At 41.6% G+C, this 22821-nt stretch overlaps 1 protein-coding gene across 4 annotated transcripts; it reads right to left on the minus strand.

Moving 5' to 3' along the window:
• Positions 1-770: 770 nt before the first annotated feature.
• LOC122839077 lies at positions 771-14035 on the minus strand. 4 transcript variants are annotated; one of them, XM_044130347.1, is made up of 6 exons: positions 13735-14035; positions 12371-12419; positions 11909-12225; positions 1940-2220; positions 1779-1839; positions 771-1689 (listed from the first exon to the last, which is right to left on the minus strand). In XM_044130347.1, the coding sequence occupies exons 1-4, from the start codon at positions 13984-13986 to the stop codon at positions 2209-2211; spliced, it is 630 nt and encodes a 209-aa protein (XP_043986282.1). In that variant the 5' UTR covers positions 13987-14035; the 3' UTR covers positions 771-1689; positions 1779-1839; positions 1940-2208. The 4 variants fall into 4 exon arrangements, with proteins under 4 accessions (XP_043986282.1, XP_043986283.1, XP_043986280.1 ...); XM_044130348.1 differs by lacking the exons at positions 11909-12225; positions 12371-12419; positions 13735-14035 and adding an exon at positions 6950-7102; XM_044130345.1 differs by lacking the exons at positions 771-1689; positions 1779-1839; positions 1940-2220 and having other exon boundaries at positions 10507-12225; positions 12371-12416; positions 13735-14033.
• Positions 14036-22821: the final 8786 nt, after the last annotated feature.

Genomic DNA, 22821 nt, shown 5'->3' on the forward strand with positions numbered 1-22821 from the left:
TATGTTGTCAATAACTGTAATAATTCATTTGAATTGTCGTTTTTCTTTGCCTTCCTATTCTTTCTGGTATTGGCTGCTATTTCAAAGTGTTTGGAATCATTTTAGCCAAACATTTTCTGCACTTCTTTGTGGATTTCTTATTCATTTCTTAATCAAAGAATGCTCTTCTTCTGAACAGCGTCTCCAGTCACTCATTTCAATCTGTTTTTCAAGGACGAATTCTCATCCGGCATCATGCAACTTCAGTTGCCTTCCTCCTTCAATCAGGGTCGCCTGCTTAACGCCTGTTTTTTCACAAAATCAACGACCTCGCCTGTTGAACTCGGCACTGTTTTGTTTTGTTTTGGGGGTTTTTTTAACATGCCCCGTGCAGTAAATGATTTAGTTTCACAGAATCAGCAGCATGCGCATCTTGCTTGTTGGGTCTGTTGGTTTTCTACACTTTTACTAAACCTTCTAGAAACTTGAAGAAGAAATTTCCACCAAAACTGTGATTTATCTTGGTAGTGATGTGGGACTGCTATTATTGAGAACACAACAGTGTTTATATATGTATATATATATATATATGATTCATTAGAGTTAAAAAAAGATCCACAGCAGAATTGTTTGCTAAATTACACAGAAACTGTGAAACCCAGTAAAATTGAAAATGAGACACAAATAAATATACTGCAGACAAACAAAACAAAGTTATTTTAAAGAGTTTTTTTAATATAATTTATTATAGACAAAAAAGTCAAGGTACATCGTACAGTATTATGCAGCGTATTTACAGCAGTTCATTAAATTAATTCCCCAATTTTTGAAAACTCAAAATTGAATAAAATACAAAACATTGCCATAACTGAAAGACGAATGTACAGAGAGGAAAAAAAACCCACAAACACATTAAAAGTTTCCACGTTATTTTAGGCAACATTTTTACAGCATTGCGTCTGTTTCGGTTGATTTTTACAACCTTTTAGTGAACTGTGCTGTCAATTCACAGGTTGCAGGTATTCATCTTGAGAGATGAAGATGACTGTCAAGGATTCTCTCTTTTTTTCTGTTTGTGTGAAAGTGAGATTAACGCCGTTAGTGGCGCACACTGGGCTGACAAGAAAGCAGAGCAAATTATGAATTGCCTTCTATATTTACCTGTTATTGAAATACTTTTACAAGCAGCAGCTCATTTTCCGGGGCGAATCTCCCCAAACGGGAGCTTTGTGTTGATGTGGGCTCATCACAGGAGGTGAAGCCAGCTCACCTTAGTGCGAGCTTTCACACCTACCTCTGCTTGCATGCAACTTTAAAAACAGCCTCACGTCAAACGAAAGCAGGTATGCACATGTCAAACTAAATTAACCTCTGCACCAGCATGGTTTCACAAGTCATTCAGAAACATTTAAAAGCCATCCCGATCACACTTTATAAACATGAAAACTGCAAGATTGCGTTTGCCAGGAACGAAGAGACTTAATTTCATGTTTTTGATCATTATTATCTCTTCGAAGACAAAGAAGATGTTTTTTGCTCGGTCCGCTGTCATTTTCACATCTCTGTTGTCGTTCTTGTTGTCGTTCTCGTCAAAGTGGATGAGAGAGAGCCGCGGCTCGGTAACCTCAGAGAACTTCACCCAGCCGTGGACTAAATACTTTGCAGCATCGTCTGCTGTAAATATATCACACGTTTCCTCATGGTCACTCTCTGAAGAAGTGAAAATAATTCCCAGTGAGTGCACTCAGAAAACACAACGTTTCATCATTAGTAGCAGAGAAACGACAAACTGCACTCACCTTTCCATGTGCAATTTGTCATTAGTATTCCAGGATCTCTTGCAGGTGGAGCTTCCTGTGGCTGAACACAGGAAGTGATGAACCATTATTAATACATGAACAAGCAGAGGGGAAAGCACCAACAGTATTTTTAGTATTGCAAATGATCATTTTTTTCCTACCTGAAGGAAACAGTAGATGAAGGCAGTCACCAAAACCACAATGACCAGTCCCATCACAGCAAGCAAAGCAAGCAACAGCTTAAAACCTTGCTTGGATCTACCTGGTCCACCAGTGGCTTCCAGAGCCCCCGGTGTCATCCTCTCGCCCATCAGTGTCTCTTCCAGCGCCACTTGCTGCTTTTCCATGATGCAAACTGTGAAAGCTACAGGTGAGGATTCCTTAATATAGCCGTCTTCGCCCACACACAGAGACAGTGGGAATCCCACACTCAGACTCCGCCCTTGAGCAATGAGGAAAGAAAACAGAAATGAACGAGGGAATCCCTCCGCAGGTGCTTGCCAAAAGTTGTATAATTATTAAACCTGACCACAAGGAAACTGCTTATCATGACATTTTTCCTCAGGCAAAGGGAAGGTGGGGGAGGGATTGGAAACTAGTCTCAGTGTGGATTTCTCTTTGTAAATCTAATCCTGACACACATTCATATACGGTTATAGCACAATAAATGGTGATACGATCAGAAAGGGAATTCGCTTCACTAGTTCAATGCAGAAAGTGAAATTTAAGCGTTTTACAGAGTCATTGTGCACAGTGATATGTGTTAGATATTTTTATTTTTCTACACAGTCATGGGGGAGACAGGTGTCACTGAGGTTCTCCACAAAGAGGTTAAGTCACAGGACTTAACCTGTTAAGTCACAGGCTGTGACCTGTTAAAGATGTCGGCTGTTCAGAGAGCCTAGCAAGTACAATAATGGAAAGTTGAGTCTTTTTTTTAAAAAAAAAAGAAAGCACAAGAAACGGATATAACTGCAGATCTGAAAGGATTTTGACCCAAAGTCCATTCAAGAGAATCGGAAGAACAAGCTGCTTCCTCAACATGGACTGCAACTTTCACACTCCTTTTGTTTAGCCACTTTTGATCCGGAGATCGTCTTAGTTAATGTCTAACCTGGGATGAGGAGACCAAGAACTGGACTACTACGCAGTCCAAAGTCCTCTTTTCAGATGAAAGAACACGCTGTAATTTCATTGGGTAATCAAGATTTCAGAGAGCGGAGGAAGACACAGAATCCAAGGTGCTTAAGGTTCAGTGTAGAGTTTCCATAGCCTGGCCATTTCAGAGGCCATGTTGGTCCACTGGGTTTCATCAGGGCCAAAGTCAATGAGAGAAGATGGAAGGGGTCCATTTTTTCTTCCATCTTTTGACTTGGAAGCTGCCCACACTGACTATACAAATCATTACAGTTTTCTACACTGTGATGTTTATATGCACAGCACGGACTTTACGTCTTGCAGACCAGGCAGCTGTGCTGCATAGAGAACTGTTGATTCGAGGTGTAATTCAGACCCCATCACAATAATTCTGACACCTGAAGACACTCCTGTGTCATCTCTGGCTTCTGTTATGATTTGTAACCGTTTCATGCGTAGAAACCAAACGGGCTGAGAGCGAGTGATTGACAGCCTTCCACAGCACCAGTGAGCCTGCACAACCTCCCATTCTGCTGCACCCTGGATATTATTACTTCCCCTCTATTTCCGCAAGATGCTGCAGTCCAAATATAACGGCGAGGAAACCGAAACCCTGAGGGAAACACAAAGGTACAGTGAAACATGAAGGTGGGCCCCCGTCTGTAGCCTTGAACTACTTGGCAGCATCCTCCACGAGAGAAACTGCAGTGTTGCATCACAGTCGTCGTCCCACCCACTCACAGAGATAAACCTCCCACTGACTCCCCCAGTTGCGTCATTTATCAGTCTTGACTTCCAGTCTCACTGCCGGTCAATGCTTGCAGTGAACATTTCTGAGGAAAACTGCACGTCTTCCTGCATTTATTGTTGTTTTTCTTGTTTGTGATGGTCCTGAGTTTCAGGTTTTCTGGTTCAAGTGCAATTCCACTTGGAGTTGGTTTCACACAAAAACATCACATATTTTATTGGAAGCTGCTGGTTACTATTATTGATTGCTGCCTGTTTATTTATTTTTTTGTTTAGTTTAGGGGGGGTTTTTTTTGGCAGTTGGAGATTCATCAGCGATGAAATAATACGATGAGCGAAAGCGTTTCACTTAAAAATCAAATTTAGATTTTTCCAACTGTCAATAAAACATTTTTATCACTCTGCTAAATTTAACAAGTGGTGGTTAACTATTAATATCCTAAAGGTTTCCACTTGACAAATGTTTCTGAGTTTTCAACCATTTTAACCACATTTTAACCACAAACTTCAATATAATTTGTTTCTTTTTTTTCCAGTGGTGCCTAAAAGTGAAGTAGGAGCAAAAGTAAATGTGGTGTTTGTTCCACAAATAAAAGTGTAAGAAATGGTGGTGTTCTTTTGCACTCTGACCCTTTTACTCTAATACCCATAAATAAAGTGCAGCTGGCAAAAATGGGCTGCAACACATTTCAGAAACTAACCTGCAACTAAATTAAACTATGCTTACAATTTTTCACCTTTTCACAGTATTTTACATGCAGAATAACTAAATATTCTTGAAAACACAAAACAATAACTTTTTATGCAATAGTACATAGCAAACCAGCACATTGCATGTCCTGGTTTGCTATGTACTGGGTGTGCACTGTGCATTATTCACATGTAAAAGCAGCGCGACGGGACAAGATAAGATGTGGTTAAAAAAAATAAATAAATCACAATGTTTTGTCATTTATTTAAAGTGATTGTGGATTGTCAACAAACTGGATTGGCTTCTAAAATCTCTATTTTCTCTACAGGAATGTCCATTTTGTAAAAGGCAGTGGACCAACTCTATAATCAAATTAGCCCAGACATACAGATGGTTGATCTTCAGTTGAAACACTTAACAGTAAATGAAAAAAAAAGAAAATAAAAAAAAAGATCTGCCTTTCATTGTGTTGCGCGGTGAAAAATTGTGATTAATGTCGCTGCATCTCTGCCTGCTGAAGACACAAATACAGGCCTGCACAGCCTCAGCCTGGTTCCCTTGATGCTTCACATGTGGTTTTAATTCTGTCTGTCTGTGCAGCGTGTTGTCTGACACCTTTGCACATAACAGACAAGCTTTATGGATAAATACAAAAAATAAAAAAATACGTGGTTGAAACAAAGGATTGTATGTTGATCGCTACTTTTGGTGAAGAGTTGAATTTTGGTCAAACCAGTGATGTATCTGAATTAAATTTGAAGGATAAAATGGTGAACTCTAGATTTATTTTTTTAACACAAAAGGTTTTTCTTCCCCACTGATTTGTCCAATTAGAGCATATTCTAGTTTATATATTTTTTCTGTCATTAAGCAGAAAGGTTTTTGATAAAGAAAGAAACACATCTCCTTGTTTCTAGGGTTCTTCCTGGATTAAGCTAAAATCTTTGATAGATGTGAATTTAGTCACATTTTCACTAAAAGCTACCGTCTTATAGGCATGTTTCACAGTGACACCTATATAATCGGATCCAGGCTGCAAAGGCTTCTGATACTGCAGCAGTATGCAAAATCAGAAACACCATCTGTGAAAAACATATGAAGTGAAAGATGAATAAAAATGCATTTCGTTTGTAAGGAAAAGCAGATCAAAGTGAAACTCTTTGCTGCAAAACGACAGAAAACAATCGATGTTTTACCTCTTGGCCTTTGTTCTTCCTGTGGTTGCAGAAGCAAAACAGCAGCACTGTAAAATGTCAGAGTTCAAGGTCTGCATTTCTTTTAGAACAACCGTTGCCAATTTTAGGACATTATCCGTTGAGCAGCAAGACATAGGAAAATTCTGCTGGTTTGATCAGAAAGAGAAACCCGCCGATGTTGCAACGTAGATAAATGTCAAATGGCCAATAGTTTGCCAGTAAGAAACTGCCCTGAGGAAACCTGTCCCATGCTCATACACTTGTCATATTTCTTGTTCTACCAGGCGTCTACTGCTGACGTAACACGCATGTTGTAACACAGAGAAGCTTCTTCTTTGTTTTTTTTTCTTTTTTTTAATCCGAAACTGCTTGTGATTTGGCCCCTGTCTGAAATCCCTACAAATAGATTTTATATCTTGAATGGGACTTTCCATAGTTGGGAAAAGGATCCATAAAAGGCAATTAAAATAAGACTAAAATGGCATTTACTGCCAGTTGGCACCTGGCCGTTTTTTACTTGAACTGTAGTTTAAGAAACATTTTTCCAGAACGGGACCAAGTTGTGTTTTTTGGTTTTACAGCTGTGCTCACATGTTGACATTTTCTAGCAGAATTTTAGATTTTTTTTTTTTTTTTCACAATTTCTTTCAGAGAATATGACTAACGCCAGGTGTTTCTCACTTGTGGTCAGTGGTTGGGTGAAACTACTTATTGTCAAACAATTGTACCACTGAGTTTACTCTTTACAAGTCATTATGACTACAGAAATTACCCCAAATACCCTCATTAAACGTTTACATGCCCTGGTGATGTTGATCTCATAACATGCACACAAGCTGGCATAAATGGGTCTGAATGGCTATTAAAGGAAACCATCTTCATCTGTGATCTGTTTGCTTGTAATCAGTGTGTGTGTGTGTGTGTGTGTGTGTGTGTGTGTGTGTGTGTGTGTGTGTGTGTGTGTGAGTTTCTGGGTTCCAGACAGACCCTTGCATCTTTCCCCCGGTGCAGCATCGATGTTTTCGACTCTTGGGGAAAGTGATAGAAATGTGAAAGGCTCTGCTGGGAAAGGAGATTGAACAGTTCAGTGCAGGAAATGGAGACAGAAAGATGTCCAAGGAACTGAGAATCCCAGACAGAGGCGAACAAACTCTAAAAATGCAAAACGAGGGAATCTGTTGAAACCAAACCGCAGCCAGGTAGACCAGCTTTTGCTGGTACAGCCACAACTGCCGGGAAATCTGTTCGAAAACCCACAAATAACTTCACCTGAAATGCAGAACTGCCTGAAAAATAATTTTAAAAAAGTTTCCATATGCACTTGAAAAAAATTGGACTGTATACTAGAGTTGCCAGAAGAAAGGCATCACGATGCAAATGTTGCAACGTCTCTCACTTACTTTACACCAAGTAGCGCAGAGACAAGCCTCGACCACAAACTTTACATTTGGAGACAAATCGCCAAGGGCCTACGATGAAAGGTGAAGCATCCCTGCTGTGCAACACAGAGGCGGATTGCTGATGTTTTTGGGGGGCCTGCCAAGGCACACGAAGGCTGGTCAGAGTTACTGATGAGATGAACGAAATACTGGAGAAAGATTTCCACTCATCTGCCAGAAAGCTGCGCACAGGAAACACAAGGCCAAGTCAATCAGTTATTGGCTGCAGCAGGACACTGTGATGTTTCTGGAGTGGACGTCTTAGTCTCCTGACCTGAGTGCCCTTCAGCCAGTCCGAGGAGAACTCAAATGCACACTTCATGCAAGACAGCCCAGTAGATTACAGGAACTGGAGGCTTTCTGCTACGAAGAATCAGAAAGCTTTTACCATCAGAGAAAATAAGGAACTTCGTCCGCAACGACCGTAAACGACTCCAACCTGTCGCTTATGGTAAAGGATTCAACATATGGTATTACAAGTATTATGTAAACTGCTGATCAGGGTCAATTGGGTAGTTTCTGTTGTCAATAGGATTTAAAAAGAGGAAACAGCTGTTTGACAGAAAATGGTTTCATCATATCGTGTCGTCATATTTTCTGAAAAATTTGAGACCATCAAAAAGTGGTCTGGAGACCAGGACCGGTCTCCAGTACTACAAAACTACTTGCAACAGTTTAGAAATTGAACCAACACTCATTTCATTTCACAATTTGTTTGCATTTTCCCCAATATCTCCTAAAAGATTAATTGCATCATTTTGCAATTTCAGCTGCAACTACAAATACATACTTTCCACCATTTGTGGTATAATATCTTATCTGTTTGATGGGCATACGTAACGCTACATTTCTGCTGCAATGCTTATTGCCCCTCGTACTTTGAGCTCTCTGTCGACCATTGCTGCACTTTCTGGGGTCTGACTCATGACAGCAACCAGGAAGCAACACTTTGTCTGCTACTTAAGAGTAAAACATGAAAATGCATGCAATCCTTTTGTTGGATGGATCAGTACCTGAAACTCACTGTTCCACCACATGACTGGGTTGTGAGGTTTCAATCTGTGCAGTTGGACACCAAGATATAGTATAAGACATTAGACACAGCTAGGATCACTAATGCTAACATCCTGGTTTGATTCATTTGAAACCACAGGGATTTTTACAACAACAGTCTTGGTTTCACATCCATAGCTCAGTAGTTCTGCAGAACAGCGATGCGAAATGCCAGACAGGTAATCAGAAATGCAGCGGTTTAGAGATCCCACAAAGCACGGACGATTATTTTTGATCTGCTTAAGAGTCGGTTGCTAGCTTTCCGAGGGCAGCAGCCAGCGTCAGGCCAACGTCGACATTTGTTCCTTTTGGTTGCGTAAACAATGTACAGGTTTCTCTGCACAGGTAGACAATGCACCAGAAATAGAAAGTCAACATAAAGTTGATGGGGTTTTTTCCCCCACTAATTGCAGCTGTGAGTTTTGGAGTATGTTTCTACCAGCTTTGCACGTTTAGTGACTGGATATTTTGTACGCTGTTGGTCTATTTTCTATTTAAAATTTTTTATTGCTTTAATTTTGCCGCAGGCCTCAGGCTGAACTGAGACAAAATGCTTTTCAGAATTACTAGTCAAGTGTGAACCATGAAGACCTGGAGCTCTGGAACAAAGTGCCTGGAAACCTGAGATAAACAGAAACATTTGGGTCTTTTAAAATCAGCCCCACAGAAACATTTCTGTTTACTGCAGCTCACTGTAAGAGGCCAAAGTTGCTTTATCATCATATCATTGCTCAAGCTTTCCTAAATATTTCATTGTATTTTTTGTAATTAGGAGTTGTGTTTTATGCATGACACTTAATTTGGACTCACTTTGATGCATCTCTGCTCTTTTCCAGTGCTCTGTGCTACACGAGTGAACTTGCCTCGAAGCAAAGCAGGAGAGCAGGTCAGGTTCAAACTTGCTGCTTTCACATATATACGTAGGAAAGATTTTGTAACGTTTGCTGCTTTCGTCAGATGCGCCTTTCAGAGAAAATTAAACTTAACCTTTTGATCTATTTATAGAGGACAGAAGTTATAGGAATAAAAACAGACTGTTCTGTTCAAACAAGAAACTAACTGCCGCTGTGAAATGAAAAACAACCTGAGGGTTTCTGATCCTAACTGGTTTCTATTTTTTGCAGCCGCCTTGTTTAGACAATGGACTATTTTTATACTCTTACTTAAACCCTGGAGCAAAATTGTGATCAACACTAATATAAATTAGCATTCAGAAGTGAACAGAAAAAGTCCTGCATGCAGTGCCTTTGAAAACAGGTTTGGGTGTTTGCATATGTTTTCATTTACTTGTTATTTTTGGAGAAATCAGTTTTCAGTTTGACTTTAACGTTTGTTTTGTTTTGTCAGGAAGACCAAATTTTGTTGATTATGATTTGTAAAACCCAAAAAAGAAAAAAAAAAGGTACCAAAAAGATATGCAAACTTTTTAAATGAACTGTACTTGAAGAGTTACTGAGCTAAACACATTTGCCCATTTTTGCCCAGCTTTCAGAAAGAGAAGAGCCTGTTTTAAGTCAGTGATTCTTGACTATTCATTAAAAGTAGCACTAGTAGTTTCTCTGGCAGATCTTTTCACTTATAACAAAAAAACACTTTTCTCAATTGTGAACAAATCTGCCAATGAAGCCGGTAGGTAGAATTACTGACTTAAAACAAGCTCCTACATCTTGCTGAAAAGTTACTTGTGGGTTAGTTTAGTTTTACTACAAGTGCTGCTGAGATATTTGCACTAGAAACTAGGCAGACAATTCCTTAGTAATACTTTCCGTTTTTGCAGTGAAATAAGGGCCTGAAGAAAATGCTGCGGCACAACCTCGAACAGGTGGAACTCATGAAAGATCTTTACAAATTTCCCACACAGTCTTTTCGACCTTTGTGGCAAAACCAGCAATTAGTTTTATGGGACTTCTTCTTGCACAGGTGCACAAAATAAATCATTTAACGTTAGTTTTGTACAAACCGACATCCTAATCTTACAATAAAAAATCAATACATCTGAAGCATTACACCATAAAAATAGTGAAAACATCTGTAAGGAGATCACATGCATTTCCCACGTGTTTACAGAGTTGCGTCTCGCATTCAGATTTAATTTCAGGGCTCAGCAAAGATCACAGACGGCAGCCTGAAGCAAAACAGACGGTGTTGCAACACCGGGTCACTGCGTGACGTGACTTCTGGGCTTTTTATTTTTTCCTCGACTCACTTTCACTTTTGGTTGGAGAGCGTTTGACGTAGCAGGCAGTGATGATGAAACTGTCTGGTCTCGCGGCAGACACACCCACGCTCACATGCCGCTCGAGGAGGCGTTGCGACAAAAACAAGGAGCTAGGCAAAGATTGCAAGAGGGAAACTTGTTTTTATTAACGTTTCAGCACACAGACAAGCTGTGCCAGAGGTCAGAGGAGGTATCAGCGCTGTAATCCCTGGGTGAAGCACACAGATCGTATCACGCCACACAGTGGTAGTTTCAACTAAAGCTCGGCTTTATTTTCCCCCGTTTTTGCACAACAGCGAATGAATACAACAGTAAACCTCTTATGTGCTTCACATTTTACAATAAAGATACAATCAATTGATGAGCTGCAACCTCATTCATAATAATAATAATAATAATAAAGAAAACATACAAACACACCATAATTCAGTGCTTAAGAAACAAATGTGTGCACCATGAGTGAAGGACCAACAGTAATAATAATAATAATAATAAAAATAAAAAAAGATTCATTCATCTCCCGTCTGTCCTTTTCCCTTTGGCTTGTGTGCGCCAGTCCGGTTGTAACTTCATACGAGTCTGAGGTTAGTTTCCACCCCACAGACACACCGGCAGCAGATGAGTCAGGTCAGGTGTGGGCCACCTGGCGTCGCCGTCGTGAACGTTTGACGTTTCGGCGGCTTTACTGGAGGTAAAACTGTGGAGCGATCCGGCCGGACCGGAGCCACACGCAAAGCTTACAGGGTCAGAGCGGAGCTTCAGTGCACCGACAGCAAAATACATTCATTTGGTACAATCCAGCAGTCAAGATCAAGTACAACCCGGGGAGCACCTCAGCAGTGCAGAGCTGATGAGTGTCCGCGTGGTTTCCCAGCTGCACAGTCAGGTAGCTCTGCTGTTTCATGTTATGCAAAAACTACGGAGAGTCAGTTATTATTTGGCATTCAAGTCACCAAAGGAATAACACCAAAACGCACCATCACTACCAGCTTTTGGAAATGGTTTCTCTTAGCTTGCAGAAGAACCAGCTGAGCAACATGTTGGTCACGCAAAGCCGTTGTGACATTAAACTGTCACCGCAGCACCAAGACACTGTGACATTCCTTGCTTTGTCCGAGTATTAAATAATAATTATTACTATGATAGTAATAATAAAAATAACATTAAAAAAATGGCTGATAAATTAAGAATTAGCTTCATGGCTTGTTTTCCCAGCCTTAAATATAAATGAACAAAGAAAGAAAACGTTAAAAATACAGAACAAGGCACTTTGTTAAGGAGGTAAAAATAGCTTTTTGTTTTGTTTTGTTTTGAGGCTTTTTTAAATTACAAATTAAGACTAAATGTCTTCAGCTGAGATGCATTGATTTTCTCTTGTTTGGACACGGAGATTTCCTGCCGACAGTCAAACCATGAGGCTCAGCGACTCCGGCAGAGGAAATAAAACCAGACAGTCTCTTAGCAGGAATCAATCCCCCTCACTGGCTCCGTGTGTCCCGCTTCTCTTAATCCATCCAGATCCCGTCTTCTTCTCTTCAGCATTATCATTATTATTTATTTATTTTTAAATTATTTTATTTTTATTTATTCTTTGGATGGAGTCAGTATTCACATTTATTCCCAAGCAGGTAGCTCAGGCCCATACTCACGTTAACCATCCGAAACCCCTTTTGTGAGGAAAAGCGGAATCTGGCTACATCTTCCGCCACCAGGTAGACGATACTGTAGAGCCCCCTGCAGACCACATCTTGTGCTGCGTCCATGGCGATGGAGCTGACTGGGAGAGTCTGTTTCACCAGCAGCGTCAGGTTCCCGCTGACGTTCGTGGTCTTGCCCATGTTCTCGTAGCAGCCCTGCATGTGCCACAAGTAGGGGCCCGTGCACCTGATGGTGACGTTGCCGTTGTTGTTCTGCAACTTGTTTCCGCTGGACGTCATCAACTCCAGATGTGTGTCTGATTTTATGCCTGGGAGATAAAATAAAAATGAAATGGTAAAACTTAGAAAAAAGGTTAAAACATTTGGGGTGGGGGGTGATTCCCCCATCGTTTGAGTTTTTGAGTCCCCAATTTTTGGAAGGAGAAATATTGAGAGTTAAGGTAAAGTTCTCACCTGTGTGCGCTGCAAACTGTATGTACACGATGTCTTCTGGCTGCTGCTGCTGAGAGAGAGAGAGAGGCATATCAGAGACACGTGGTAGTTATCTTCTGTTTTTTCCCGATGCTAGCTGGCCTCTCAAAGGCAGCGTGACTAACATTAAAAAAAAAAAAACGAGAGCTGCAGAAAAGGTCACGCAGCGCCGCTCTGTGTGTGGATCCCTTGATGTTCGTCTCAGGGAAGGAGAGACGGAACATCAAGCTTGTTTGTTTGATACCGTGGTTTAGCTGTGCAGTGTGAAAATAGACATGTTGACAGAAACCAGGGAAAATTTCACTGTGGGTGATTAATACCAGTAGCGAGAGCAGTGTGTCACAAATCAACAGCACAGTGTAAAAGTAGAACAGAAATGTTAGTCACTGAACTCCTAAACGCCGCGCAGAGAGCCGACATGTCACATAGAGCAGCATTCAGCCACGCTCCCGGGTAAACATGTTCATTTAGTCATGTCCATGTGCTTCTTCCTCTGACACCGACTTTGACTCTGATTCAGGGACGCTTTTGCAAGTTTCACGTGCACGACTTTGCTGCGTGAGCCGGCTGCAAATCACGTGACTTTTGAGTTAAATCACAAAAACGTTTCAATTTGTTGTCAGGTTTTTTTTCTTTTTTCTTTTTAACAGATAAGTCTTAAACTGTCCCACATTTTCTCAGTAGCTGTGTTTTGCCTTTTTTTTATTTTTATTTTTTTTATTTTTAATTTTTTTTTACTTTTTCTGCAAGATGCGGTTTTCAGCGTGAGAAGAAAAGAAAGCTGCAGGATAGAGCTAGGATCTGTCCATCCGATTTTAACAACGAAAAGTTTGAAATTTCACACACAGATCCGCTTTCCCTGACTTTCAAAAAAGTTCAGCTCATCATTAATGTCAAGCCCTATTTTTTCTTTTAATGCAAATATATATATACGTGTAAAGTAAATATTAAACATGCACGTCCAGACTTGAAAACTGTAAGTTTCCCAAAACGTCTGTTTTACATTTTAAGATGTGGTTTTCCCAAATATAAGCGGAAGACAGATTTACAAACTCAGTAGGAAAAAGAGGAGAGCCTAAATGTCACACGTTTAAATTATTCTTTTATAATCAGGGATTTTTCCTTTTATTTATACTCAGACGTCTTGCCCCCTGGACCGCTAATTATCCTGCAACAGCCCTGTTAAGATCAACCTGTCCGTTCAGGAATCGATCTGAAAGGACTCAACTCGAACAAAATAAACCCTCATCGTGACGTTTAACTTTTCTCACAAGTATAACAACAACATTAAACATTCACCCCCACCACCACCACTACCACCCCTCCCGGCGCCGTGTTGAACTCACCACATCCAGAGACTCCAGGTAAAGGTAAAGGTAAACGGTGACCAGCAGGCAGGTGACCACCAGCAGGTTCTGCACGGCCACCACGATCGCCAGCCTCCCCACTCTGCTGCTCCGTCGGACCGCGCGACCTCCCTCGGCATCCATCGTCCTCTGGTCGATCAACGCTCTGAGCTCCCAGCCGGAGCTGCGGGGCTTTTTTAACTCGAGTGGGCTCGCTGAAAGGTGGGGAGTGACTGGAAAGAAATTGCTCATGGTAGGGCGCTTTATTTTGTCTGAGCTTGTGTGGGTGGGGTCGAGGGGGGCGCCGATCGCGCCACATTCACGCAGATTCTCTCTCTCTCTCTCTCTCTCACACACACACACAAACAAACACCAACACGCGCGCGCACACACAACATACAGACACCTGTACGCGCGCGCGCGCGTGAGCGCACTCTGAGGAGAATCGGGAGCGAAACCAGCGCACCGAACGCTGATTGGCTGACAGTGCGCTCATGATGTGCGGGGATCCTTAGTGGCTCATCGCTGGCACTCAAGACTGAGGAGAGTGAAACCTCCCACGTCGCGCAGCCTTTACGCTTCAATCACGGTCATGTTCTCGTCGTGCTCGCTCGGGAGGCGCGGGGACAGATGTGAGCCCGCCGAGGAAGTGAAGACAGAAGTTGTTTCTAAGAAACCAGAGGCACTTCACTCTAACTCATTCAGTAGTGAGTGAGAGAAAAGATGGTGGTCGTTTGTTTCAGCCCGTTTGATGAAGCCTGAAGTAGGTCAGAGGTCAATCTGATGCTGTGTGCATCTTTGGGAAGGACGTCTGGTTGGCTGGTCAGAAATATGTAAACTTGTCTCAAGGATGAAGGAGGCCATATTGGCACAGATATACAGTGCATACAACAGCTGTGTGATGAACTGTGTGTTTTAACAGTCAAATCACATCTGTTTTTAGTTGTAAAGCACCGAGCCGCAGCAACGCCAAGAGATGTTAAATAGTATTTACTTTTAAGAAGTAGGCAGGAACGCAGAGAAAGCTGTAACATTCTTAAAAGTTTGTAAGTCGGTGGTTTCGTCAGTACGTTTTGCCACAACCAACCTGGCCCTGTGTGAGAACATTCATGAGCTCAACTCATTAAAGTGAGTTTGACGGCGTTACTTTGAACTGCTTCCTATTTTGTCACTTCATAACCACAAACACCAGCTCGTTTACAGAAATGTTATTTCATAAACCGACAAACGGGACTCAATTGTGAAGTGGAAGGAGGTCATAAACGTTTGGGAATAAGGTGGGACACTGTAATAAAAGCTGGTTAGGGAGTGTGTCCAAATGGATCTTTGTGGTTTTACATATTTACATGACTTAATGATGAAGCTGTAGCCGAGTCACCTTAATTCTATCATACCAAACGTATCGTTTGACAGAGTTAAGTTGTAAAACAATGACAGTGGCGATTCGGCTCCTGGTTATCATCGAGACGCTGCAGAGATCCATAACTCGGGTGGGAGATTCTGGCAACTGTGTGTTGTGCTTCCCCCCTCCCCCAAAGGTCACATTTACAAGCCACACATTAACCACCTGAAAGGCGCTGTGGTCAGATGAGACTAACATTGAACCTGCCTGCAAAAACACCGCGATGCTGCATTACCCTGACCCCACAGTGAAGCATGGTGGTGGCACCGTCATGCCGTAAGGAGAAGAAAAGCTGGTCAGAGCTGGAGTTAACAGTTCTGAACAAAAAGTCATTAAAAAAAGTTGAAAATCAGAAAAATGTTTGCACTCTCCACCCGGCCTGATTAACTATAAATGAGGCAAAAACATTAGTCTGTATGGGCTCACGTTACTCTGACGTGTTCTAGAAGATGCTCGGAATACATACCTATCAGCTGAGATAAAAATGACTGTCCTGTTTTCACTTAAGAAAAAGTTATTCTGTACTTCGCATTGTCCCGCAGGGAGGTTCAATGAGGACAGAGAACTCTAATGTCAGCTGATTCATCTGTCTCCTTGGCAGTGAGTGTCATGCACTCCCCCTCCAATGGAGCTGCAGAAAGCGAAAGGACGGTCCACATGTGAACACTCCCAACATGTAACCCGTTCTGACATGATGCAGCCTCCTCTCCTGCAGTTTAACTTTTTGGTGCAGCGCAGCGAAAGGTGCGCCGATATTTGGCCTGAATTGTCATGATTCACGCTTCTCCGTTTTCATTGCTTCTCTTTCCCTTAGTAACAACAAAGACGCTGTGTGCTGACATCTTGAAAGGCAATATGAATCAGTCCGAATGTTTGAAATAGGTCAGCCCGTACAGAAACGTACATAACGACATAACGCAAAGGGTTGTATACATTCGTCTCAAGAAACAGCCTTTGCTGCTGCCAGGAGGCATAAATATTTTGAGCAGACATTTACTTGTGGGGTTTCCCCTGTCCTTCTGTGCTGTATGTGCTTGTAAACCACCTAAACAGATTTACGAAGCCAAGAGTTCAACCTAAAATGGAGAACTTCTAGAATATCCCTTTCCCTTGATTGCAGGCTGTGCCGCTTGAAATGTTGCTCGGGTTTCGAGGCGAAAGAGGCATTTATTGATAAGAATTCTCCACCTTTTCAGTGAAATCTTTGTTTTCAATAATAACGAGTCAAAAGAGTGCAATTTAAAGAAACCCAGCTGATGGTTAAATCTACCAGCCAAGAGACTCTCGTAGCTTGGTGGCTAACTTGTAGCTTGGTGGCTAACTTGTAGCTTGGTGGCTAAAGGGTCTGTGTCCAATTCTCCCACTATCCAATTTCTTTTGAGGAGCCAAAGCCGACCAGGAGGAGGTTGTTCTTCTAAACTACCACATGCTAAGTAAAAAATAATTGTAATCAGTTTAGCTTGGTCACACCCATCAAAAAGAAAAACAAAAAAAAACATTTTTCTGATGATTTTATTGGCAGCTGTACAAAGTCCAAACATTAAGACTTAATTTTTGATACTAGCGTATTCAAAACTTGAGGGAGTTAGTACTTGCCTCTAAAATCTGCTCAAATTGAATTCTAAACACTCCATAAATTTTGATACGCAGAAAAGAAAAACTGTGATTGTAGCTAGTTTGAAAAATTAATTGTACATTTAAAAAAGAGGTTGTTTTGCAGCATGCGGTACAGCGCCCGGTGTTTTTGATTTACCACTATTAGCGCCAGTCCTCCTTCATTTCTGGCCTGATTACTGTGAATAAAGGCAGAGCAGAGGCAGTAAACACTGTTTAAGCATACTGTTATGACGCACCTAAAATGTTTCTTTGTGGTCGCAGTACTCAGTAGAATGAATCTACAAAAATGGAACTAGGTAAATATTACCCAACGACCATTTTTCCTCTTTTTTTTTTTTTTTATTCCAGCTTTCAGCCGAACCTCTACACAAAACCAAAATTCTTGGTTTTAATTGCTAGCAGGAGTTTGTGTTTAAGGATCTGTTTAGAAGAATATAGTGGCACCTGTTGATGACAATGTTATTTTAAAAACAAGGTTTCGTTGGCTCTAGTGGCTTTAATTTGAAAGTAGTTTGACAGAAAAGAGGGTAATGAGAGAGAGGGAAGACATGCAGCAAATGCCATCAGGCCAGATGTCAAACCTGCGACCACCGGCACGAGGACTAAGGCCTCAGTACGCGGATTGGGCTTTCCCCCTGCACCACCACAGCACCACAATGACAATGTTTTTAAATTATGAAAACGTGTCCGAGTGCTTATAATGCCAAATGTATCATTTGAAAATGTCGGACACCTGCAACCGTTTAGAAAAGTTTGAACCGTAGTGAGATATTTTACAATGCTACATTACATATCCAGCCACTTCCAGCATTTGTCTTGTAAATGAGTGACAGAGTTTAGTGCAATTCAGATGCTGATTAGAACCATTGTGTCCCCCTTTCCACAGCCCCACCACCTCTTAGCCCCGTGATTCATTTCTAGCAGTTCCTGGCACAGAGAAAAGCAAACACGGTTAGTAAACAGCTGCTAATTGCCGGGAATTGACTAAGTTAGTGGGTGTTCACAGGACAGGAAATCTGATTTTGCTTCCTGTGCCGTGTGTTTTTTATATTACATGCAAAGTGCATCTTTTTGTTTAGGAAATGTGACCCAAAAAAAGTCTAACGTGTGAGTTGTTACACACACTAAAAGAACAAGGTGAATCTATATATATTTGTGCCTCAAATCTGCAAATAAAGGGATTATTTATGTTAATTTGATGTTTTTCTATATTAATTTCTTCCAACAGGGCTTTGGCGGGCAAGTGTCACTTTAGTTTGTTGCAATTTTAAATTATGAACAATGGAATCCAGGATAGATGGTGTGCAGCAGGCGAAAATAAAAAGTGAGTGGATGAAATATAGCTTTTTGAAAAATTAGCCAGTGACCATTGGTGACAAATTTTACTGTGCCATCCTTAGCCACATTTCAGTTCATTGCCTACTTGCAAAAAAAGTGAAAACACAATCAATTCTTTCGAAATAGATACAAAACACCAGCGAGATCTACATCAACAACGCTTTTGACAAATCCGACCTTGAAGTAATCTGAAGTAAACATGTTAAACTGGTCAGATGAGTCCAAAATGAAACTCTTTGGCCTTCAGGCTAATGCTAATGCTAATGCTAATGTAAGGATGCGTGTATTCAGCACTGATGCTGGTCAGAGGAGGATACATGGGGATAAATAAAATGTGATCCTGGAAGAAAACCTTCTAGAGGTCACAAAATACCACTAGGGTCAAAGGCAACTTCCTGCAGGATGTGGATTTAATTTTCAGTTCAGTTTATTGCAGTGGTGCCACATCAAGTGTCACTTCACAAGGAAGTCAGACGATCTATGTTGCATATTGTCTGTGAACAAGCAGAGTCAACATCAGTTACATTCCTAGCTTGGTGTTGATCCCAGTTATGAAACAATACCTTCAAGGTTAGATATCAAGGTTTGTACAAACTGTTAAAACTTTTTCTGCCCATAGAAACCCAGGTGACTGCAATAAGCTAAAAGCAAGCATGCATGTGGCAGCGGCGGAAAGGGAATCCCCCCTTTAACAGGAAGAAACCTCCGGCAGAACCTGGCTCGGTATGAGTAGTCATTTGACAAGACTGAATGGGGGTTTGCGAATACAGTGCACGCACACCGACACACACACAAAAACACAAACAGTGATCGCGGAGTTCTTCCTGCGTTAAAGAAAAAGCAGCGTTAGTGACAGCAGTGGCTCCTCTTCATCTGGGAGAGAAACTGCTAAGCAGACAACAGCAGATCCTCCCATTGCTTTGTCTGGGAAACAGAAGGAGTTAAACCCAGAGAGACGAGGCCAAACGTTTCATCTCTAGAGGGAAAATGTGAAGTTATCGGGGTGATGGCGGTTGGAGTTCGTCCTGCTCCGTATGTCTACGATATAGCTCAACACCATCGGTGCACGAAAGACTGAATGTAGTGTAAAATGCTCTGGAGTCCTCTGGACTTGATGAAGTGCTGTGGAAACACAGATCATTATCCATTTATTGGCAGCAGTAGCTCAACTAATGCCCTCCTGGAACATCAGGCCAGATGTAGCTTCTATGAAAAGGAAAAGAAAAAAAAAAACTAAAGCAGAACAACAACCTAAGACAAACAAACCTCCATTTACTGCTTTTATGCCTTTTTAAATTTGGCTGTATCACCTCTTTAGGGATCAGATTTTTCAATTTTTGGTTGTTTCAGGGCGTTTAAGTAAAGTATATGTGCTCAGATTCAGGAGCTGCTTCCTTTGAGAGCTACGTCTGAAGGCCGTTTATTTCACAGCCACGCGACAAAGGCTTGTCAAATCAAAAGGTTTTTGTTTTTTTTAAGGTTTTATCGTCTCTGGTGCCTTTATTTGAGAGTGGTCAGACAGGAAAGCGGGTTGTGAGAGAGGCGGAAACGTCTCAAAGTCATCTGCCACGTCGGGGTCCAAGCCCTTTCTGTGCCTGGCTCTGTGCGTAGCGTCCCACAGACATGTTTTTTCATATTATTTTAAAAAAATGAATTTAATTCATTCATTCATTTAATTAAATAAAAACGATTATATAACTAATTTAAAGCTCAGCAAGATTTCAAGCTTGTGTTTTGCTTCATCGCAGCTGCTGGGCACCGAGACAAATTAATCTGAAGCTCAGACCGAACAGTTTCACCATCGCTCACGTTTGGTCTTCGTTGGCTGGATCCTTTGAAGGGTCACCCTGATTTTGGACAAACCCACAGATGTTAAATGGCAAAATGTCTCAGTTTGGTGCTTAAATAAGCCCTGTAAACAGACCGGTTGTGTGTTTAATTGCGTAAAGTATCTGATGAAGGTTTCTGTTGGGTTTTTTGTCATTCTCAAAGGCCAAGCATGGGTCGTGTCAACATATGACTTACCGAGGATGAAACCAGCCTGCAAAGCCTCCTACGTTTTGGTAAAGAAGCCATCTTGGTGTTGTAATTGCATCATCTTTCGCCTCAGTGGTCTATCAGCGGTGGATGTAATCCATCCCCTTATGGCTTTGTACTTTCACATGACATCAATGTTCAACGAAGGCGTCACCAAGCCTGGGTTCTGCGGCGAAGAAGTTTAATGAATCATAGATCAGTTGGCGGTGGTTAATAATTAAGACACACCTCTCTAAAAATGGCCACATTAAAGGATCGGACCCTGCAAAGTGGTGATGCAGATCGCTGTGGAAGATTACAAGAAACTCTAGCTCAGTGGAAGCAAAACAAAAAGAAACATGTGGGGGGGGGGGGAGGCCAATAACATTGTTACACTTCAAAGAAAAGAACGAGAGATGAGGTTGTTTTTGTGAAATATCCCATGTTGCTTTTTTGCTCAGAAAAATGACCCTCACTGCCTCATTTATAGACCGATAGCAAGTGAGCTTGTGGCACTTGGTTTGAGTCAAAGCTCTTGGCACCATTTCACTGCTTTTATTTTAAGATACAGCACATGAAAGGTCTGGTGATTTCTGTAAGCGATTTCTTGTACAGTGGCTGCCGCAGTCAGTACTGGATTTAAAGTGCATAGTTCTGGGTTGACTACACTTTAATCCTCGTTTTTCTGAACTGTTTTTACTGCCTGTAAGCCACAAAATGGATGGTAAATATAGACGCAGGAAACAAAACTAACAGCACTGATGTGAAGATAGCAACCTTGTACTGTAGAGTGACACTCTGTGATCAGAAGGTATAATTTGAATGCCATTCTTCAAGACCATCAGAAGACCCTTTCAATCCAGCTCTGTGTAGAAGAGTTGCTTTTTCTTTGAACGTTTGCTTTTACATGACCTGACATGCCCCAACATGACAAACATTGTGGTTTTGATCAAAGTTTCAATGTTTTGATATGTGTCCAAAGTAAAACACCTGCTTAGCAGAACCGAAACAGGTGTCCCACATCATGAGGCTGTATAACCACACAACAGAAACACGCACGCACGCACACACACACACATGAGATGCTGGATGAGGCAAGAAGACAGCTGAGAAAGAACATCTGCTCGTGGGAAAAGGGAGAAGGGTGTCGGCATACTTCATGGTTTCATAATGATGCTTCCCCTTCCATGGGTGCAACAAACACAGTTCAGGCAAAGCGTGTTCACTTTGTAGTCACGGTGCCAGCCCTGGCCATTGTAAAACACTTTAAAAGTAAATGTCAAGCGATAAGAATTAGCTGCTGTGGTGAAAGATGATGTGTATCAGAAGAGCATGCTCAGACAGGGAAAGTCCTTAACAAGAGATACTGTAACAGTAGCGGATTAGGAGGGATGAGGGAGTTTTTTCTCTCTGTCTTTGGACACAACACGGGTATTTCTGCTTTAGCTGACACACTAAAACGGACTAGGAAAGATTGAGTCTGTGTTGGAGCAGTGAGATCTTGGTTATTCATCGGCAGCCCACGCACATCCTGAAGGGTGCTCGGCCGGGTTTCTAAAATGTGACGACTCATGTTCTCACACCTGCTTGCTCGAGTCGGCCCCCGGGTCTGGAGTCAGATCTTGAAGACAGATGGAAGAGGTCGGCCCGCTTGCAGGTGCCCTAACCACAGCTGAACTCGATCAATCGCAGTGCATTACCCACATTACCTCACAACAATATTTCTGGTGGTTGTTTTGATGTCTAACAGAGCACCTCACCGCACAGCGGGGGACATTTTTGTTGTTTTATTCCACCGGGGTTGTGAGCAGAAATTAAATCTGGAGCTGACTAAAAGCTGGAAAAGTGAAAGCAAAAGGTTTGCAGAAGGCAAACAAAACTAAACTTGATTATTAGAACTGAGAGGAAAGTAATAAGTACTGCGTCCAAGATAAGAGCCGTGACACATTCTGTGTCAAATCTGAGTGAAATAAAACACGGCAAACAATAAAAGTAAAAGTAAAACGAAAGTCCCTTCCAGCAAGCCCAGCATTTACTGTCTAGACACAAACGGGGCTCTGAGAAACCATCAGTGCTTTAACAGAAATCTTCTGCTTTGGATTTTCTTGGCACTTAAATGTTTCAGACCATCAGACAAAAACATTTTCAAATTCTGATTGCATTCATTAGTTGAAGATAACCAGTGGTGTCCACCTGGGCAGTGGATTTTGGCCCACTCTTCTTTGCGAGAATATTTAGTTTCATCACCATGCCTGTCAGACCACACCACATTTTCCTCAATAGTCCTGTCATCAAATGATAAGATATTTGATGACAAGACGTTGTCATTGAAGGACAATGATGAAAATTATGACACTTCATGTCACCATTTCAAAAAGACAGAACTAGGACAGACTACTGGAATCCAGCTTTGGATATTAGAATCAGCAACGTTCCTGAACAGAGCATGTTAGAAAACCAGGGCTGGGCGCTTGATTCCCAAAACGGATGGAAAACGCATCGCTTCTCAACAAGACACCGATGTTCAATAGCATGCAAATCTTGTTGAAAAAGACATTTTCAGTTTTGTGTAAATACTCTGGACATTCACGGTCTGGTTTCGAACAGAACAAGCTGTGAGTATAATTTGTTTTTCCTGTTGAATTTGATCTCTAGGGGGACATTTTTTGTTAATGTTGGTGACATTTTCTTAAAGTCTGCCATCCTTACAATCC

This window comes from Gambusia affinis, linkage group LG10, assembly GCF_019740435.1.
Source record: "Gambusia affinis linkage group LG10, SWU_Gaff_1.0, whole genome shotgun sequence".
NCBI lineage: Eukaryota > Metazoa > Chordata > Actinopteri > Cyprinodontiformes > Poeciliidae > Gambusia > Gambusia affinis.